Below are 21046 nucleotides of genomic sequence, written 5' to 3' on the forward strand. Positions count from 1 at the left end.
ACTTGTTGTTTTGTGCTGATCCCAGCCCAGCAGATTGACCTGGCACAACCTGTAACTGCCTCCATTACAAGCCAATACACTCCAAATCATAGATATGCAGTTTTGCAGAAAATATGCAGAAAAAAAAATCTAATTTGGATGTCCCCATCTGAGTGGAAAGTATCAGTCTGAGCACATTTAATAGATCTATTAACTGTAAAAGAACATAGAAGCTGGTAACTTCTTTAGAATCCAACTCATTACTGAGGCAAGGCATTTCCTTCTCCATCACTGTTTGCAAGCATCTTTCCACTATTGTGTATGTGAAAAAGAAGAAACTTTATCCTTAGGTAGTTGAGTGTCCTGTCCCCAGCTTTCACTAGGGTGAAAAATCATTCTCTTCAGTCCTTCAGGTCAGAAAAAAAAGTCCTCAGCAGTTAATATTAATTATTTTTTAGAAGCTTTTAAGGCAAGTTTTCACAAACATGTAACTAAGACATTTGGTTTGACTCTAATAGTTCAAAGTGTTGTGGCTGAATAAATCTCCTGCAATTTCCTTTGTTTTAGGCCATGGGCCAATTCCTGCCCCACAGGAAGACACAGTGTGCTAAAGGTGGCCAGGATGGCCTCAGGTGGCCACCTTGCTGGAAACTCCAGTCCACCAGGGATGAACAAACACCCTTCCAGTAAAGTTTTCCACCAATCTGGCCATGAATTTTCTTTCACGGGGAAATTACCAACCAGTGCTCAAGATCCTTCAGAAGATGCTTGAGCAAGCCCAGCCCATGCAGCTGGTGGTGGTGATCTTGTAAAAGTGCCATATTTTGTATCTTCTTGTGTTCCTGATGGCAGGAATGAATTGTCACAAGGGTTCTGGGGGAGAGTTACACAGTGGCTGGAAGAGTCTTGGCATAAGTACATCCTTCCAGAGCTGCATCAGTTTATGCAGAGACAACTCTGCAGCAACACTGTCGTGCAGAAATGCAAAGTAAATGCTGCAAGGTTCATATCAATTTTTCAGCAGCATCTCTGCAATGAATAACAAAGGCAAACCAGGCATAGAACTGAAAAAGATCTCTGAGGCATTCCCAGCACGGAGCAGGAATGGCACAGGCTGTGGTCCCCAGCACAGAGCAGGAAGAGCACAGCTGTTGCCCCCAGCAAGGACCAGGAAGGGCACAGGCTGTGGTCCCCAGCACAGAGTAGGAAGGGCCAGGCTGTGGTCCCCAGCACGGAGCAGGAATGGCACAGCTGTGGTCCCCTGCAAGGGCCAGGAAGGGCACAGGCTGTGGTCCCCAGCACAGAGCAGGAATGGCCAGGCTGTGGTCCCCAGCACAGAGCAGGAAGGGCACAGGCTGTGGTCCCCAGCAAGGACCAGGAATGGCACAGCTGTGGTCCCCTGCAAGGACCAGGAAGGGCACAGGCTGTGGTCCCCAGCACAGAGCAGGAATGGCCAGGCTGTGGTCCCCAGCAAGGACCAGGAATGGCACAGCTGTGGTCCCTAGCAAGGACCAGGAATGGCACAGCTGTGGTCCCCAGCAAGGACCAGGAATGGCACAGCTGTGGTCCCCAGCACAGAGCAGGAAGGGCACAGGCTGTGGTCCCCAGCACAGAGCAGGAATGGCCAGGCTGTGGTCCCCAGCACGGAGCAGGAATGGCACAGCTGTGGTCCCCAGCACGGAGCAGGAATGGCCAGGCTGTGGTCCCCAGCACAGAGCAGGAATGGCCAGGCTGTGGTCCCCAGCACGGAGCAGGAATGACACAGCTGTGGTCCCCAGCACGGAGCAGGAATGGCCAGGCTGTGGTCCCCAGCCCCAGCAGCCTGTGGTCATGTCCGGGCCATCCAGGCAGGGCTCTTTGGCGCCTTGCAGGTGTGAATGTCCACCACCTCGAGGCAGTCCTGGCAGCGCACGGCGCAGCACCAGTGGAACTTGCACTCGCACTTGGTCACCCTGCTGACGCGGGCGGTGTCGTAGCCCCTCCCGCAGCACATCACCTCACAGCTGTCCATGCCGCGCGACGTCTGGTTGCACACCCGACCAGCTGTCCCGAGGGACCCTGCAGAGGGAACCCAGCCAAAGTCAGCAGGCAGATTATAAGGAAAGGCAGCAAGCATATGAAAATAGGTATGATACTTTGATACTTTAACATCACATCACTCAGGATTCAATATCAAGCCAGGAAAATGCCTATAAAGGTAAAATTGCTCCCATATTTCCCCTAGGAATCAGGCCTGAAGACGAGAAGGAAGAAAATGGATTAAATACTTTAAGGGTCTGCCTGATTCTGTTAATATCATCATGTTTTGCTTCATCTTTCCCTGGAACTTTCTTCCCCTCCAGGGAGCAGACACCCTTCCCAAGGCAGTCCTGCACCCAGTCCCCCAGGACTGTCTGAAATGGAATGCCCAGGTGGAGCATCTTCATGGTGTCAGGATCTCATGGGCTTTGCTGAGGAGCTCTGGGTGTGCAGGAGAGGGCTAGGAGAGAAGACCACAGAAGCTGGTGGCTGTGAGGGACTCAATGGATAGAGTAACTGTGCTGCCTGTGATTAAAGTCTTGCAGAAGTGAGAGCAGAAGCACCCTGGGCATTTGGCATCGCTGCTGTGTCCACCCACAGGCCCCATTCCACCAGATGAGGTGGCAGCTGAAGATTTGCTGCTCTCTGTGCCTCTCATCCCTGTGGGTTAACACCAAGAGTTCTTCTCCAATTTCTTGACAAGATTAGAAGAAACTAAATTATAGCCTGCTGTGGACAGAAAGGGGGAGAGGAACCATACCACACCTTGTCATGTTCTTCAGACACTCAGGAGGAGTGGCTGAAATGCCTGTGCTTATATGGCACAAAATGGCTCTGTAAGGCATGTCTGAGTCTGAACAGTGACTGTACCACACAGGAGCCGCTGCTCATCTAACACAAACTGATTTTAGGGTACATTTTAGGATCAATACCACAGCTGCTGACAGGTTATCACCACCAAACCGAAAACTTCATAAAAATTAATTGCCTCACCTAATTTCCTATGTATTGCTATTAAGAATTAAATGCAGATATATCAAAAAATTAACATTCTTCTGACGTTTTCCACAGACTTGATTACAACTCCATTCTCTTCTTGGGCAAGGTGAAACTCCCTAAGTAATGGCTGTGGTCAGTAAATTAACTGGAATTATTTTACAAAGCGTATTTGCAGGTGCACACCGAACATGAACAATTTACCTTCTTAAGGAGAACTAATACATGCAAACATTAATTAAAATTTGCATAAGCCAGGATAGCAAACCAATCTTAATTAATAAAATGTAAACTGCAGTTAAATTGTAATTATTAATAATTTAGGTTTAATAAATTCCAATTTTAGTTTTTTCCCCCCTATGGTGAATTTATGGTTGTATGCAGTGATGCTGCTGTCTCAAAGCACTAACATACAAGTGTTTACTGTTTCTCCACTCCTTGCTGGCCCCCCAGCATCAGGAAGACTTCATGTTATATGGGGGCTGACCCCAAATGAGTAATGCAATGAGGGGTCTCAGGAACTGGACCAAAGTCACCTTCTCAAACTGTGTTTTTTCATGGGACCAACACATGATCCAACCTTTCAGGACGGGGGTGCAAATTTTCCTCTTTTTCTATCAAACTTAGGACAGTCTTCAACTGCTGTCCTGGAGAAGTGCTTCAGCCTCTAGAACACATCTCAGCTTCCCTCCCATGGCCTAGATTCCTGTACTTATTTAAATATTTAAATATGCATTGGGTAGAGGTATAGACCTGGAGAGCATCACCATGGAGGGGCTGGTTCATGTCTGCTGCAGGCAGAGCAGAAGGGCATTCCTGCCCACCAGCCCAGGCTCAGCACAGGGGCCCAGGGCCCATCCTAGAGCTGGTCCCAGCTGCTGAGCCTGGCCCTGCACAGGGCTCCTGAGCTGCAAAGGTGCTGCTGGCCCAGCCAGCAGAGACGGGCTGAGCCATCCCAGAGGGAACAGGCAGAGGAAGAGAAACCACACTGAATGGAGCCAGAAACAGGCTCCTGCACCTGCAGCCTGAGCAATCCCAAATCTCCCTGGGGTGAGCATGTTCATGCTGCTGCCTATGGACCAATGCTCTGCATAACATCCTTGGGGAGATGGCTGAACAGCACGTTAAAGTAAACCTCTGATATCTGGGAGAGCACCTCAGCTGGCTGTAACAAGCAGCCATGTGGTGCCTCAGGCACACCCTACACCAGGACACCAGCAGCAGCTCCTGCTCCTGGCTACTGTCCCTACAGCCAGTGCTGGCACCTGGATCCCCTGCAGGAGGGGAGGAGAGGTGGCCCCTGCAGAGCCAGCACCAGGGGAACTGGCATAGCAGGCATAGCAGTGATGCCAAGAGGCCTCTCCCAGATCTGTTTTTCAGGAATCACTCCATGATGGGGGAAGAGAGACTTCCAGAGGCCTCCAGTACCTCCAGTCTAGGCAAGCTGAGGAGTCAGGGGGATGCAGAACTACATGATGCATCTATGGTCCCACAGGAAGCCTGTGGCAGAAGAAAAGCCAGATCCTGCTTCCCAGCCATCCCACTCTCCTCCATCCATGATGCTGAGCAAACAGCTGGGATACCTGAATGTAAGTTCTGCTGTTTGTGTCAGCCCACAGCAATATCCATCACATCCCAGACTGTGCAAAATAAAGCCACATTCACAGAAAGGGTTATTAGACATTGCAATGGAATTGTCAGGAAGGAGGTGGAATCCCTGGAGATGTTTAAGGAAAGACTTGGTGTGGCACTTAGTGCATGATCTAGTTGACATGGTGGTGTTTGCTCAAAGGTTGGATGTGATGATCTCAGAGGTCCTTCCCAACCTAATTGATTCTGTGACAACTTTTAAAAGTACTTGTCCTGTTCTCTCTGTTCAGACCAAAAAAACATTACAAAGGCTAAGCTTGTGACCCAGATGATTAACATTCTGTATCAGGAATTCACACCAGTGAAAGAGCAAAGCTGCCCTCCACCTCAGCACAGCTCCCACCCAGGAACAGAGTGGAGTCATGTCATTTGGCTGCTGGAAGTGAAGGAAGACCCCCTGTTCCCCCACATCCACCAGGAGCTGCCCAGAAAGGTTTGACCACATTCCTCAGCTGAGGCACAAGTTGGTTTCCAAGTTCAGTGTTCTTATTTCCAGATGTAAGGGGAAATCACACAGCACTAAAGGACAACCCAAGCAGGATGCACCCACTGCTTTCAACAGCAGTTTTGCCACCAGCTTCAAAACCAAAATTATTTCAGCCACTAACAGACAGTCAGAAACTGGTATCATCTGATGCTGACCACAAAACATCAACATTTACTCCAATGACTACAACAGGGGACTTAATTGTCACAGATTGTGACAAAAGTGAAAATAAGCTCATACAAAGGCTTAGTTTTTGAGCAAAACCAACCTTTTTTAAGGTAAAAACAGCATCTTCAGAATCTCTGCAGCTTCTCTAGTGAGAAAGAAAAAGAACAACAACCAGCAGTGAGGAGTCAGACAAATTACTGAACTCCTTGGCAGGCCTGAGTGATGAAGGCAGCAGAAGACACTGCACAAAATAAGGCAGAGTTTTCTGCCTGCTACCTGCAATGCACCTCCTCATCACTTATGAGGCAGGAGGAGTAGGTTCTAACTTGTAAAAAGCTTTTGTACAATCTCTTTGTTTTTATTTCAAATATTGGAACTGCCATGCCTACACACATTTTACCTGCCAAAACATCCACAGCTTTTCATACTGCCAACTTCGCAGCCTGTACATCAAGTCCTTTCTTCTCAGTTTGCACAGTTATTTTTGGAAATCAACATGTGTTATGTTGAAAAATATTTTCTTTCCATCCATCCCTAAAGCCCTTAAATGTATTTAATAGTATATAATGAGAGCTTTTTCCTTCTATTTATTAAAATCTGGTGTAAAGCAATAACATCCATTATTAGACTTTCCCACAAACACACACATGTATACAAACAAAAGCCAAAAAAAGGGGCAAAACCAGTTAAATTCCCAATGATAGTTTTCTTACAAGTATTCTTGGGGAAAAAACAATTGAAGGAAATGTTCACAGAAAAGTAGCTCTGAAGAGCTACTGGATCTTATAGACAACACCCAGTAGATTAGGGCTGGAGAGAACAGGCAGTTCTCCCTAGAGGCAGATCTGTCTGGAGGGGCTGGGATTTCCCAAGCCAGCACTGAAGAGACAGCCATGTGTTGATAAAAACAACAGTTTACCTAGGATGACTTTTAAAAGCATTCTGGGATGTTCTATCTCCGTTTCTATCAAATTTTGAGTATGAAATTTTGAGTAAAAATCATTTCAGGAGAGTTATGTGTGCAGGGTTAAATGAATTCTGAACACTTCTGAAAAATCTTCATTTGGTCCTTTGTGGAATCTTAAGGCAAGGAAAGAGGTGGTCAGGTTATTAGATTATCTTGCCATTGAGTTACTATTAGTGATTTCCCATATTATACCCCTCCTGAAATCAATTATCCCTCTTTTCCTTTCTAGGAAAAAAAACCCAACAAAAAAAAAAAAAAAAAAAACACAAAAAAAAAAAAAACACAAAAACCAACAAAAACAAACAAACAAACAAACAAACTCGCAAAAAAAACCAACAAACCCCCCCCCCAACAAACTACATTTTGGGGTGTTCCATGTATGCATGTCTAGCTGCCCCCTCAGACAGAAAGCCAGAGCCAGGATGGAAGCTGCAGTGAGGGAGAGAAGGTATCTGCCTTTTTCCTGGGCAGGCTGCTGATGGCAGAATCCTTAAGCACTTTTAACTCACTGGTTCCTATGGGTTAGCACAATGAAGCCACAGAGCACACTGGCTTGGACATTTTAGTTTGTGAAGCTGTCTCCTGGTCAAGTCATGAGGCTTCATAAGGTTTTCTCTGTGAATCCTTCATTCAGCTCCAACACTAATCAGCCTCCAGATAATTTTTTTCCCTGAAGCCCTAAATCACTTGAATTCCCTGGAGAATGATAGGCAGAACTGTATTGAATGACATACTAAAACATTGTGGCATTAGATTCAGCTGACACTGAGATGCTCCCCACCTATTTCCAAACTGACTTCCATAATCTCATTTCATTTGCAGTCAATTAACAAGACTGGCACTTTGCAATGCTCAACAGGGCAAACCAAAAAAATGTGGTGCAGCTGCCAAAATCATCTCCCTAAAAGTCAGATCAGGTTTTGTTTGTGTGGTTCTTTCTTTGCTCCATGCAAGCATAAGGGCATCCCACATACCAACAAAGGTTTACTGCATTTTTCTAAAAATATGCTCTTCCAAGCAACCACATTCTCTGAATTCTGAGAGGCAAAAAAACACCACCTCAGCTGCTGCTTATATTGAGCTGAGCCAAAAAAATATATCAGACTTTGCCATCTCTGGGCAGGCTTGTCAGTGTCTGGCAAACACACGTAATACACGGTGGTGAAAAATGCCCGCTCTCCTCCACAATAACAAGACTGATACATGAGATTAGCCTTAGTACAAAGAGATGATTAAATGCCTTTTTGACATAGAATTGGGTAGTGTACAAGTTCTTCTAGCAAGGGAAAAAATAATGTTTTTTACAATGAATGAAGCAACACCAAGAGATAAATGTTTTGAAAAAAATCCTAGTTTGCAAAGTTATCTCTGCATGATGCCACAATATGTCCACTTATTCACTTGGATTAGACTTTACAGTATCAGCCACTATTCAAGGAATGGTATGTGCTCATGCAGGTAATAAACATCACTTGCCAAAATAATAAATAACATTTAAAATTATGCTGACAACTCAACTAACCAGAAACACTGTCCAATGTAATTGTACTGGATGAAATTCTGCATTCACTGAAGTCAATAGTACATGACCAGGAATTCACATATTGTTCTTATTTAAGTACAGCTGTTTTGAAATGTTTATTCCAAGCAAACTTGGATTGTAAACATGCAGCAGTGCCAAAAAGAGTTGAGCTGCATTGCTATCCAGATACTTACAGATTTGCCATTTGGGTTGCAATCTGGCCCGTTATACAACCTATTAATTAGTTCTACAACTTCTCTCATACATTACTCAGGCTGCCTCTCTTTTCCAAATTTCTGGTTTTCTAGCTGCTAGTTTTTAATTGCCATATCAGATAATACTGTACATGGGTCAAGAGCTGTTAGCAGGTTTCCTGTGCTTGGCAGTGCCTTGAATTCTGTAACACTGCTAAGTGTGTCTCTATCGAACCTCTGAAGCAGGAAAATCCAGAGCTAACAGCATCACCAATACTTTATCTCTTCCCACAGGGGCTGGCACAACTCTCCAGAAATTGTGGTAGTTGTCATGGACAGAGCCAACACTGCCTCATAAAGAGGAATAAACAGCTGTGTCACTCAGCCAAGCCTGCTGTGTCCCACCCATCTCTGCTCTTCCATCCACCTGCACATCCTCAGCTGCCTCACCCCTGTTACCCAGAGCTGCCCTGACTGCTGCAGGCAGGGCTGGATGTCACAGGCTGTGCCTCCCACATTAGATGGGGACAGGCGTGTCTGCAGCTGGGCTCCACAGTCACAGGGCACTGTGGGAGGGTGCAGATAAAGAGGGCACTGCAGTGGTAGCACAACAACCTGGAAAGGAAGCAATGCAACAGCAGGTGGCATCAACAGGACTTGGGGCAGCTCTGGAGTGAGCTGTGTGGCACAAGAGTGAGGGTGGCTGTGCCCAGTATGGCCCTGCCTCCTGAGCACAACTCAAACTTGCACTGAAAGCAGCTTTGCCTTACAGCATCTCCAGGGCTCCACAGCATCTGGCAGGAACTGCTGAGTTATACTAGAACAACTGCCTGTTGTACACCTAGGCACATCAAGGAACTGTTGTTCTTGTAGTGAGTCCTTCCAAAACATCTTCTTTCCTGTTTCCTGCTGGTTACATGCATGGATTTATTTATATATGTATGCATATGTATATACACACATTTGATAAAATTAAAATTTTTGACCTTTGAAGTACAAATGTCTTAAATAAAGGCATTCACATGTAATGATAGTGGCTTACCTACATCCCTGTCCCTGATACAGTAGTCTGGAGAGCTTTCAAAGTATACCAGGTCATTCTTAGTTGGCTTCTTAAATTTCTTATTAGCCACAGTGAAACCCGTGCCATCTTGATTCATGACCACCTGAATTGCTCCATTGTATTTCTTCCACAGGTAATCTCCTGTTCTCCTGAAGTCTGCCATGGCCAGCCAGCAGGTCCTTAGAGTGCAGGATCCACTCACACCGTGACACTTGCACTCTTGTTTCAAAAACCGCTTCACAGCCTGTTTAGAAATGCACAGGTAACTATAAATATACACAGGTAAAACAAAGTGGAATTGATTAGTTGCTTCTCAGCCCTTTTCCAGCCATCCTGCAGTGCCAGGCCAGCGATGGGGCTCCAAATTACGGTCTGTAGTGACACCCACTGGTAGCATCAAGTCATCCCCAGTGGCTGCTCTGCTCTGGCTGCTTGACTCAAGCATGCCCACAATCCTCCTGCTGGGCTTGCCCTCCTGCTCCTGCCAGTCAGCCCAAGGATCGGCGGGGTCTATAGTGCCAGGACACAGACTGGACAGCAGCAAACAGTCAGAAATGGCCACAATCATTCAGCGCCTTGGGAGGTGAAGGTGCCCCCTTTCCCCATTGTTTCAGCTGCAGGATCACCATGCTGACCACTCTGACCCTCTCCAGCTCATCTCCATAAAGCTGCCCTTTACCCTGAACAGCATTTCAAATATTGCCCAGAAATTCATATATAAATTATTTTTAAAAGACTGTGTAAAGCATTGTACCTGTGCTAGGCATCAGACCTATGCAGAATCTTAAAATACAGTATACTTAAAATGCTTATACAGATTTTAACCAACATTTTAGGATAATATCTTCATTAGTTTGCACTGGAGAGATCACCCTTATCATTAATTTAACATCTGGATAGTATTAAAGCCATTTCAGCTTCATCTCAGACATTTAAGCTATCTGTATGATGTTGGAGAACAACAGATGGGTTCACAGACAGTAAATAATTCATTCCTAATTATGTAGATATGGATATTTGATCTATAAATATTATGCCTTAAGGGTTCATGAAATATGAACTTTTTAGAGTTTGTACAAGAGGAATGTCATCATAGGAGGAAGGTAAGAGAGAGGAAAGCTCCATGATTAGAAGTGAGACATGCACAGTGGGGCAGCCTTTTTCAGTCAAGCACTTAGTAATAAAGTGAGAATGTATTATAAAACCAAAGGATGTTCAATTTTCTTTCCAACTTGTAAATGATATGAATACTTCAAAGAAGTCACTGGCATTCCCACAGCCCCATTTCATTGCCATATCACAGATCTGGGATTTAAGCAGATGCTTGGTTTTAATTATCTGAGCAGAAATCAATTTAACTGCTTGTATGTTTAAAACAACTTTCTGGAATAGTGTAAGAAGCACATAGGAATATGATCTCTTTTTTGTCAGCAATGTTCCTATACTGACACACAGCACATTATGTTCTATGATTCACATGAGAATATTAAAAATATGTTTGTTCTATTTATTTTTTCATTAGCACAGTTGGAATAGTTTTTGGAATAGTTTTAAGAGAGATATATCAACACCCCTTTTGGGGGCAAGAAGAAGCCAAGGGCACAGATGGTCTTACCCAGGTCAAAAATGCCACCCTTGTGGGGCAGCTGCGGTGGTGAGATCCCTGCAAAGCTAAACCTACACTACTTTGAATACAAAACAATGTCCATAAAGCAGGCCCTAGAGCATATGAGAACATATTTTTCTATAAATCTACCTTAGTATTTGGCAGAGGCATTTTTAAAACTTAAAAATAATAAGATGCTCAAATACTACAGAAAGTACTTCCCATCATGGAACTTATTCGACCCTACAAAAATCTTTGTGTTGTAGACTTCAGCCTCTTTTGGACAGTAGCAGAAACATGACCACAGTACTGCATGTGCCTATCACTGATCTGAATAGCCTCATCTGCCTACATTACATATTAATTACACCTGCTGGCAATAGGCAGGTGGAGGAAAGATGCTGAAGAATAAAAATTTTTCAGGGAAATCATCTACTTGCAGTACAAAAAAAGATCAGAATACAAACAACTTAATTCCTATTAAATATACATTAAGGAAGACATTAAGGAAGATTTTATGTATTAAATATACATAAAGATAAGACATAAAAAGCCTCTACAAATAATTCCAGATGTGCTTGGTCTAGCACAATAAAATGGTTCTTTCTGTATTTAAGATGTCATGGGAGCAGCAAATTTTTAACATTTTTTTAAAAATGAAACAGCATATTCCAGTTTCATGCACCATTCTTTTTATAGCTACCACCACAAAATGTTAGTGCAGCTATTCCTCAGCCCTTGCACCAGAGGTGGGCAATACACCTGGCAACTACTCCTCCTACTCACCTTCAATGTGAAGGTAAAGACGTTTTTAGCTGAAATTCAGGAATGGTATTTTCATACAATGTTTAGGAAAGGGGTTGCAGGTCATGCTACGAGGCCATCGCCTTTTGGAGGGATGTGTATTTTGGATTTTTTTTTCTTTAAAAAATTTCTGCTCATTTGTGATTAAGTTTACCATATACATACAGGAATGGATAGAATGTTTTTTTCTTTTTTTCTCTAGAGTTATTTTGAATTTGCTCTTTGCCAAGCCTATTCTTCAGTATGATCTTCAGCCTCTCTTAGGAATTTGTATTCTGTATCAATGAAAAAATAAAACTCCTGCTTACATAAGACCTAGGCTCAAAATAAAACCTCCATCCAAACTGATCCTGACCTTAGACTCCTGCTTAACTTCCCACACAAGGAGTGACTGAAGTGACTCCAACAGGAATACTGTTAGGCAGTTGAATTCTGTCTGTTTGTACATCTCTGTGACATTTAACCTCCAAGGAAGATAGAAACAGCAGCTCAGGCTCCTGCTCTTCCTGTGTTTCTCCATAGCTGCTGAGACCAGACAGCAAGGGCCAAGCATTAACTGCCCCAGACACACCAGAGCTGTCCAAGAACATCTCTAGGCATCTATTGCATGGACACCCACCTTCCTTCCAGCTCTGTTGTTGTGAAGGTTCATCAGTGCCCTGGCATCTTTTCCTTTCCGTTCTTTGGCATCCACAAAGGCTCTGGCAAATTTAATGCCATAGTCAATGTTATCACTGCAGCCACCCCAGTCAAAATGGCCCTTGCTGTCCTTGGCAGAGCCTTTCTTCTTGGGATCACAAGAGCAGGATTTCAGCTCCCCTTGGCTACATGCCCTGGTGATGGCAAAAACAACTCCAGCAGAGGAGATGGCGTGTACAAAAGCAGATTCTCGACTACCTGAAACAAAAAAAAGTCACTTTAAATATCATTGGGGTAGCTACTTTGAGTGGCTGTCCTATATCCAAAACAGTTAGACTGGACTTTTTTGCAGAGCAAAAGATAAACTAGACTGAAATCACACAAATACACATTCCCTGGAGCCAGAATTAGTCATGGCTTAAGCTTGGACCCCTCCCTGGTAAAAGCTCATCAATATAGTGTTAGAGTTGGAAAACATTAAACATTTGCTTTTGATATTGATTCATATACTTTCATGGATCAGTTGTTTTGTACAGATATGTGAACAGGACAGCTGGTATTCCTATCATGTTTCACGAATTTAGAAGAATATATGAAGTGCTATGTGGGAGATAAGTTTAAGAAATTATTAAATAGGGACACTAAAACAACATGCATATTGCAAAATATTGCAAGTAACTCTTGAAGCTAGATTTTTCTCTCCTGAAGCTCTTGGAATAGACTTTCCTGTTTAAACCATGCTAGGGAGAAAACTTGGGTGTAATTTTCTGAAAAATAAGTTAATATTATGTCTTCTGCCTAGAATCAAGCCCATAACTGTAATTCACACAAATAAGTTCCATTAAATCAATGGCACCGCTTGTGTCATGCTTGAGGCAGGATCTGGTCTGGCAGCTGTGACTTCTTCATGCCAGCTGCTCTGGCAGCTTTCCCATCTCCTAACCAAGATACTTTATTATACCAAAGATTATCTGAATTTCTAGACTATATCTACTCATAGGTAATTAGATACATATTTCAATGTAATAATTGCTTTTATTTTAAGATGCAGTAGTTTACAATACAGAGCTACATTACACTGCCACAAATCTATTTATGGTAATGGAATATTTTCCTACTTTTAAAGTTTTTAGTATAGAAGGAACAACTAGTAGATTTTTTGTGTAATATCTAAGAAAACTTGCAGTGAGAGAGACCTCTTTGCAGGGCTTGTAAGCCTTAAGTAATGTTAGTACAGTAAAAGAGTATCCCAAAGACAAATGTTAACAGTGACTTTTTTGTAGAGGCAGAATTACACCATAAAACATAATATTTAGTATTTCAGTTGCAATAGCACCAGTATGTTTGACTTACAAATGGGCCCTCAAGTTCCACATGCTGTGCAAGTCTTTTGCAAATGGCAACTGGGCAAACCATGCCTTCCCTACACTGCCTTCAAAATCAGGCAGGAGTTGCCATGGCTTGTTAGAAATCACACTCTTTTGAAGACCTATTTCTGAGAAAACTTATTCAGAAATATCGAAAAGTTTTGAAGTGTTAATTAAAAAGAAACACTTGATATTGTTGGAAGAGAAAAGGTTTATTTGAGCTTATTGAACGAATCAATTTTATTAGAGCACTATCAAGCTACATTTCCATGGCAATCACAGCCTGATCAGGCTCAGTGCAGAGCTCAGAAGCCTGATGCTGTCATTCTCTCACATGAGCCAACAGTGAAAACTTCACTTTTGGAAAAACTGCATTTTTACTTTTTTTATTAAATAGCCTCATCATTATTAGGCTATGTTCTGCCAGACATGTTTTCCTGAATATCAGACAAACCTCACTGAAAACTTCAGCCTATGGGTGACGTTACTGGTTACTCACAAATAATTGCTAAGGGAACATGAAGTTGGTTACAGGAACCAATGGCTCATCAGCAGCAGAACCGACCATGGAGTGAAAATCCCCCTGCCTGGGTCAGTGTGTCTGCCATCCTCCTCTCTGTCCCTGCCAGGGGGGCAATGGTCCCAGGGTACTTTCCTCCTCCCCTCCTTGCAGGTGCCTGGCTGCTCACAGCTTAGAATGACGCAGGGCACATTCCAGGGACACAAGTGCCAGGGCAGGGTCAGTGCACTGGCTGCACACCAAGGAAGGCCATGTGCACAGGGTGTGGCACTTGGTGACAAGAGCTGCAGTCACTAACAATCTCAGCAGGTTTATCCCTCGGGTAAGGACATTCTGACACAGTAACAAATCCCAGCCATTTTTTTAGGGTCAAAAGGGCCACATCTGAGATCTGAAGACTCACTAGATGCCTTACTCCGACCTTCAGATGACAGCACCTCCCTGCTTAACCATCCTCCCTCAGGGTGGGAAGCACAATGTCGTTCCCTCAGTTGCTTGGGGTCTGCACAAGCCCGGCTCACCTCTATCAGATGTGTGCCCTGCCTCCCTCTCTCCCGGAGCCTGACCAGAAACGCCGCAGTGCCTGGAGGGCAGTGCTGCCCCGGCATGGGCACAGACAGCACAGCCCTGGAGGCACTGACTGCACCCTGGGGCCGCCCTTCCCCGGCGAAATGCCCCAGCGGGAACCGGCCCGCAGGGGGAATTATCTCCTGATATCCCAACACAATGGTCTCTGTTTGCACTCGAGCTGCCCCTCTCTGCAGGCCCCATCCTGAGTGCTGGTACCCTGAGGCTGGGTGCGATGGAAAGTCTTCTATCCTGCTGCCACATTCTGCTGCCTCAATTTCCCTGTAGGCCTTAATATGTGGGTTTGATACCCATTTTACACCAAAAAAAAAAGAAGGTAAAAAGGAAAAAGAAAAGTTGAGAGCTGCAGAACTAGCTCCTAATATGCCAAAACCCCACATTGTCTCCCTGATTTGATACAGGTTTTTAAGAAATATGGACCTTCGTGTTATCATATATGCTGTTCTGCTGTCTGTGAGACCCTAAAATAACTTTGCATGTCCTCTTCCTTTCCTCCTGAAACGTGCAACCAAGCTTCACCCTTGCTAAGGATGAAGGATACAGGAGGATGGCCACCGCTTCTCATCATTCCCGCACACTGCCCAGGGGGTGCCAGCCCCAAAGCAGCCCCGTTACCCTCATGAGGAACACTTGTACCCTCACGCTGACTCTCCACAGCCCCTTTTACCCTCGGGCCGCGGGCTGCAGGCCCCACCCAAGCCCGGGCAGCCCCTCCCTCAGCGCGGCGGGCCCGGCACTCACTGCGCAGCAGGACGCGGCCGAGCAGGCGCTGCCCCCGCTCCAGGGCGTTGCAGTCCCAGCGGTGCCGGCGGAACTGGTGCTGGCACTCGGCCGTCCAGGCGGCCACGCCGCGGCCGATGGAGAGCATGGCCTCGGGGTGCCGCCGGCACAGCTGCCGCTGCCGGCTCACCAGGCCCGGCACGTTGTCGCACATCACCCGCGAGGAGCCCACGGCGCCCATGTACCTGCGGGAGGGAAGGGGCAGGGCAGCACCCGGGGCCGCGCCGACCCCGGGCACCGGCCCCGAGGGAAGCAGGGTCCGCAGCGCCCCGGAGCCTTCCTCTGGCGGGTCTCGAGCTGCAGCTACCTCTGCCTTTTTGGTGGGAATCCTTTACAATTAGTCATCGACCCTGTGTTTTTTTTAATAACGTGAAGTATTCAGGAGAACCCCAAGCCCCGCTATTGCAGCTCCGTGCAGTACTTAAAAAAAAAAAAAAACAACAAACCTTGAAAAAATTAAATTACATCATCTGTATCCAGATGGTCTCTATTAGTCCTGAAACGTTTCGAAAGGTACCTTTCATAAAATCCAAACTTCTATAGGTGTCTTTTGAAGGGATCAAACAGAAGAAAATGTCCTTTTCTTGAATTTTCATTATTTTATACGATCATAAAATCGTTAATGCCGTAACTTCAAAAAAATATATAGTTAAGTCGCATTTCGAAGACACCATGACAAAAAGCCATCACAATAAATAACGTTTATACGACTAAGGACACAGATAGTCATTTTATTGAAACATGCCCAGTCTGATAAATCGGCCTTTGAACGCCCGTCAGCCAGAGTCAAGGTTAAATGTGTTCCCCAGGATTACAAGGGGTTTAACTCCTCTCCTACACCAAGACTTTCCAGCCTGGGCTTGTTTGGGGTCCCGAGTTTGAGGGGCAGGTTTATGTTTCCACTCTAACGCGTTTTGCAGCGAGCTGCCTGAGACGCCCCACGCCGACATCAACTATCCCTTGAAGCCGGGCCCTGCGCTGCCCGCCGGGCTCTCAGCCCCCTGCTCTGGCACTTTGCAGTTCAGCGAGCACCGTGAAGGAGGGAGGGGCGGGGGAGGGCGAGGAAGAAGGAAAAAATAAATTAATAATAAAAAAGTAGCGCCGCTGTAGCCAATTCCCAGCGCCGCCGGGGCGCGGATGGGCGGCCGCCAGCAGCGGCGGGCGGCAACCCGCGCCCGCGCCCCTCGGGCGGGTTCCCCTCCCGCCTCCCGGCGCTCCTCCCGCTCCCTGCGCGGCCCCGGGCGGTGCCCGCTGCCCCTGCCGGGCCGGGACCCCCGCACCGCTGCCGAAAGCCCCGGGCAGCCCCCGCAATTGCGCTGTGCTCATACGGAGGAGGAGGAGGTCGGAGAGCCGGGACGGGGTGTGGAAGGAGGTGCCGGGACCGTCTAAATGCGCTCGCTTTAAGGCCGGGCTTTCTGGACCGGAGCAGCTGGGAGCAGCGAGCTCTGCTTCTGCGAGACTAAGAGGGAGAGGCTTTCCCCACCTTCCCTAAATCACAATTAATCCGACCCCACCTTCCCCAAGAGCAAATAAAAATTTCTGGAATTGCACAGCTTACCACCATGAGGAGGTGACTGGTGGGGTCGCCCAGACCAAGATCAAGGGAAGAGACCACCAGATCCCAGGGAGAAAGTTCATGTTAGAAACGCTTCGGTCCACATCAGGTCAGTTGCGGGGGGCAGAAGAAATCCCATGGAGCACCAAGGACGAGCAGGGACAAACGCAGCTTGAGGGCTACTTCTTTCCCGTGGGTCAAAAGCACCTTCGCATCCTTACGCGCGATCGCGCGGCTTAGTGATCCTCTGCCGGGATACGGGGGTGCCAGTTGTTGCACCGCTCTGGATTCCTCTCGGCTCGCCCTGCACCAAATCCCTCAGGAAATGGAGTTCAGCCCCACTCCCATCCTTCATCTTTGCCCCGATCCAGCTCTTCCCTGCAGTCACGGCAAAACTGAGGGGCTGGTGTGGGCTGCTCTCAGACTGGGTGGGTTCTGCTTTGGTTGGTGTTTTTTTTTCCTCTGAAACTCTGATGGATGAAATGATGTCAAGAGACACTGGGGGAAGAGGAGGAGGTAACACCTCTGATTAGGCAAGGAATCCCGAGGAGCCAGTTGCTTTCCAATAACCCTACAAGCAGACAGTGAGTTCAAACCGGCCAGCAGATGTTACGCGACCTGCTGCGGAGCCGGCGGCGGCCCCGGCAGGCTGTTACAGACCGGCAGCACTTGGCAGCTCTCGGGGTTTGGCACGACGGCAATTCATGGCTCGGTCCGCGCACCCGCGAACACCGAGCACGGAACGGAACCGCGATCCGGTGCAAGCAGAGAAGGAGAGAACCAGGGCAGTCCCGGTATAGGGTGGACGCCGCCCTGCCGCCTCCCCTCGCCACGGGCACCGCAAAGCCGGGCCGGCTTCCCCGCGGGCACCGGCGCCGCCCCCGCCCCGGGCGTCCCTGCGCAGCCCCGCACCGCGGGGACTCCCGGCCCACGGGCTCCGACACCGGGACGGGCTCCGACACCGGGACGGGCTACGCGCCCCATCGCGCCTGAATCCCGGCATGGGGGAATCCACCGCCGCCGCACCGCTCCCCGGCCCGAGAGGCGACGGGCGGCCCCCGCCCGAAAGAGGGGAGATGCGGCCGGGGCTGGAAGCCAAGACAAGAAGGGATTAAGAGACTTTTTTCACTTCGTATCATTTCTGCACAGCAAATACAGGGTTAACACATATTTCAAACAACGAACCCTCATTACCAATCTGTAGATGCCCCACTTCCGAGACAGCATTCGTTAGCTGAAGAAAGGACAAATAAATGCCCAAGGTTGCTAAGTGAGTTAGGGACTACACAGCTCTTGTTACTAAAAGAAGCCTGCAGTTGTTAACTCCAGGTGAAAATCCTGGAAGAGCAAGCAAGAAAGCATCCCTTAAAAGCTGTTCTTCAGGCTGTATATCACAGCCATTCCCATGTTTCTCGGTACGACTTCTCAAGATTCCAGACATTGAACTAGATGTAGGCACCATTTCATAAGGAAAACTGAAAACGCAGAATTATGTGAAGTTTTGAGGTGCTAACATTCACCCACTACTAACTTAACCTGAAAGAAGTACCCCAAACAATCCTCAGAAATCAACACCAAACTACCACCCCCAACTGCAACGTCAAAATCTTTTGACTGCAAAGACTTCCGAGTAAGAATAATTGAAGCTTGGGACACACGAATGCTTCCAGAACTGTACTTGCCCAGAGGCAACTACAGCTCCTCTTACTAACTCCAGCAGGTCTTAAAAGCAGCAGATGAGCATTCAGTATCTACTTGATAAAATGCAACCAGTGTAAAAACACTCCAATTTTTAGCTTCTGGCCAACTTATTTCTTACATTTACAATACACTTTGGGTCAATTACCGGGGCAGAGAAACACCACTGAGGACAGCAAATTCCAGCAGTATTTTAGACCCATACAAAGAAAGGTACAATCCTCCCTGCTACCAGTTTTCTTGGGCCTGCAGTATAAAGCTGACTTCTCAGAATTTCTCACACCCTTCCGTATTAACAGGAGCTTCTTTAACCTGTGGCTACTGCATTAGTGGCTTATCAACGATATCCTTTTCCCCTCCATTAGTCATATGCCCCATCTGCATTCCAGCTTTATTGCTATTCAGATTCTTTCTCCAACCCCTCCACTTTGTGCCAGCCCTACAGAAGTTCACCTTGGATCCATTATTTCTATTAACAACCACACTCTCACTAGAGAGAATGACAAAACAGGCAAGTTTGAAAAAGAACATGGGAAACCACACTGGTTTTGCATGGCCACGTTTAGGTAGCAGGGGGTCACGGGTGATTTCTGTGCAAAGGCACCAGAAGCTTCCCACATGTCTGACAGAGCCAATGTCAGCCAGCCCCAAGATGAACCTGCCATTGGCTAAGGTCAAGTCCATCAGTGATGGTAGTTGCACCTATGGGACCACTATTTGATGATGAAAAAAACCCCCTCTGCAACAGCAATTGTGCCAAAGTGTGTTAGACAACATGAGAGAACAGCTGTGGAGACCCCCAGGCCAGTGAAGAAACAAGGGGGAGAAGGTGCTCCAGCTGCCAGGGCAGATTCCCAGGCAGACCACAGTGAGTCAGGCTGTCCTCCTGAAGCCAACACAGGTCCATGGTGAAGCAGAGATCCACCTGCAGTTCACAGAGAACCCCACAGTGTGACCCTGTGGGAAGCTCATGCTACAGCAGGGTCATAGCAGGACTTGTGCCCTACAGTGGAGCAGTCTATTTCTGAAGGACTGCACCCCATGGGGGGAGAGGGGGGAACCCGCATTGGAGCAGTTTGTGAAGAACTGCAGCCCCTGGAAAAGACTCAAGTTGAAGAAGTTCATGGAGGACTGTCTCTCTGGAGAGAGGGCTGGTTCCTGATGCAGCCTGGAAAGGCTGCTGGCCTCCCTTGCTGCAAGAAAAGACTGAATCTAGAAATCTGTAGGTATCTTCACCAAGTTTCTCATGTGCACAGTTTCTCATACAGTTAAGAAATCATGCCATATGCAAAACAGGTGACAGTGGAGTAGCCAGAGCACAGAAAGCCCCATTTTCTGCACACCTTTTGAAACAAGCTGAGGTTTTTCAATACAGTAATGAAAATAATGTATTTAAACCTGTATTTCTACATTCAAAAAAGACTATTTTCAGGAAAGATGAAGGCATGGAAGGCTCATCTGAATTTTTTTTTAAGAAAAGCCCCACCAAACTCTTAAGTAGAACACATATTCCCATATATACTACAGCCAGTAGCACATCTTAAAAGAACTGAAAATCCTTTCCCAGAGGTATCTCTCTAAGTCCCACTTCCAGGGACTGTGGCTCTATAATAGATGAAATTACACCATTTGGATCAGGATAAAAACTAGAAGTAATTGATCAGGTATTAAACCTGCTAATATCATATAATTCCTGTCATGCCAGTGATACCCCATTGTCATATCTCACTCAGATCTCACTACAGCCCCATTACCTGAAAATTCTTATTTCTGGAATAGGGGAATTAAAATTTTCAACTACACACTTCCCCCTCCCCCCCCCAGCCTCCAGAACAACAAAATGACAGCACATGTCTTCAAAAGCAGAAATCTACATCTCAGATACCTGTTAGGCCTTCTAGGCTTTGTAGCCTTGCTACCTACTAACAGGTATCAAAACTGTGTTCTGTACATAAAGATCCAAAGCAACATTTGTAGCACTTTACAGTGTGCATTATTACATTTGTAGTAACACAGGAGTTTTATTTGAAAAAGACAAACTGTAGCTTTTGCAGAACTGGTGAAATAGAGAAGGCAAATGCAAACAACCATCTGCTAATGAGGAAGTGATAGCTTTGGGAAACACCTGTAAGGGTTCAAAGACAACAAAAGATAGAAGAATAAATTGTACATTTTAAGTCTTATCTTTAACAAGGCACTTGGATGAAATAAAAGATAAACCAAACACATGCTGAGGGTAGTAGAGAATATAGTAGAAACACACGCTCAGTCTTTCTCAATTTAAGAATACACATAACCCTGTAAGACCGGTGCAATACAACAATAGCCCAAAATGCTCTTTATTAGTTGTAATTGGCTAGCTGGAATAATTAAGGGTGATGTCTTACAAAAGGCCAGGTACTGCACAAGTCACATTTAAAGAGCAGGGCAAATCCCAAAGCACA

The 21046-nt window shown here is 46.3% G+C and overlaps 1 protein-coding gene across 1 annotated transcript; it reads right to left on the reverse strand.

Annotated features, from left to right (window-relative positions):
* Window positions 1-1807: 1807 nt before the first annotated feature.
* On the reverse strand, window positions 1808-16987 carry WNT2 (Wnt family member 2). The gene is made up of 5 exons (XM_064732529.1): window positions 16908-16987; window positions 15311-15534; window positions 12075-12352; window positions 9025-9289; window positions 1808-2037 (listed from the first exon to the last, which is right to left on the reverse strand). Exons 1-5 carry the CDS (start codon window positions 16985-16987, stop codon window positions 1808-1810), a joined length of 1077 nt encoding a protein of 358 aa, XP_064588599.1.
* Between the last annotated feature and the right edge of the window lie 4059 nt (window positions 16988-21046).

The sequence above is a fragment of the Zonotrichia leucophrys genome, chromosome 1A (genome assembly GCF_028769735.1).
Source record: "Zonotrichia leucophrys gambelii isolate GWCS_2022_RI chromosome 1A, RI_Zleu_2.0, whole genome shotgun sequence".
NCBI classification, from domain to species: Eukaryota; Metazoa; Chordata; class Aves; order Passeriformes; family Passerellidae; genus Zonotrichia; species Zonotrichia leucophrys.

Bases quoted from the DNA above. Each gene is read 5' to 3' on its own strand.
- WNT2 (XM_064732529.1), bottom strand. From the start codon at position 16,987: ATGAACTTTCTCCCTGGGATCTGGTGGTCTCTTCCCTTGATCTTGGTC. The intron at 15,535-16,907 runs GTAAGCTGTGCA...TCCCTCCCGCAG, and splicing joins CCAGTCACCTCCTCATGGTG to GTACATGGGCGCCGTGGGCT. The intron at 12,353-15,310 runs GTGAGTGCCGGG...TTTTTGTTTCAG, and splicing joins CGGCCGCGTCCTGCTGCGCA to GTAGTCGAGAATCTGCTTTT.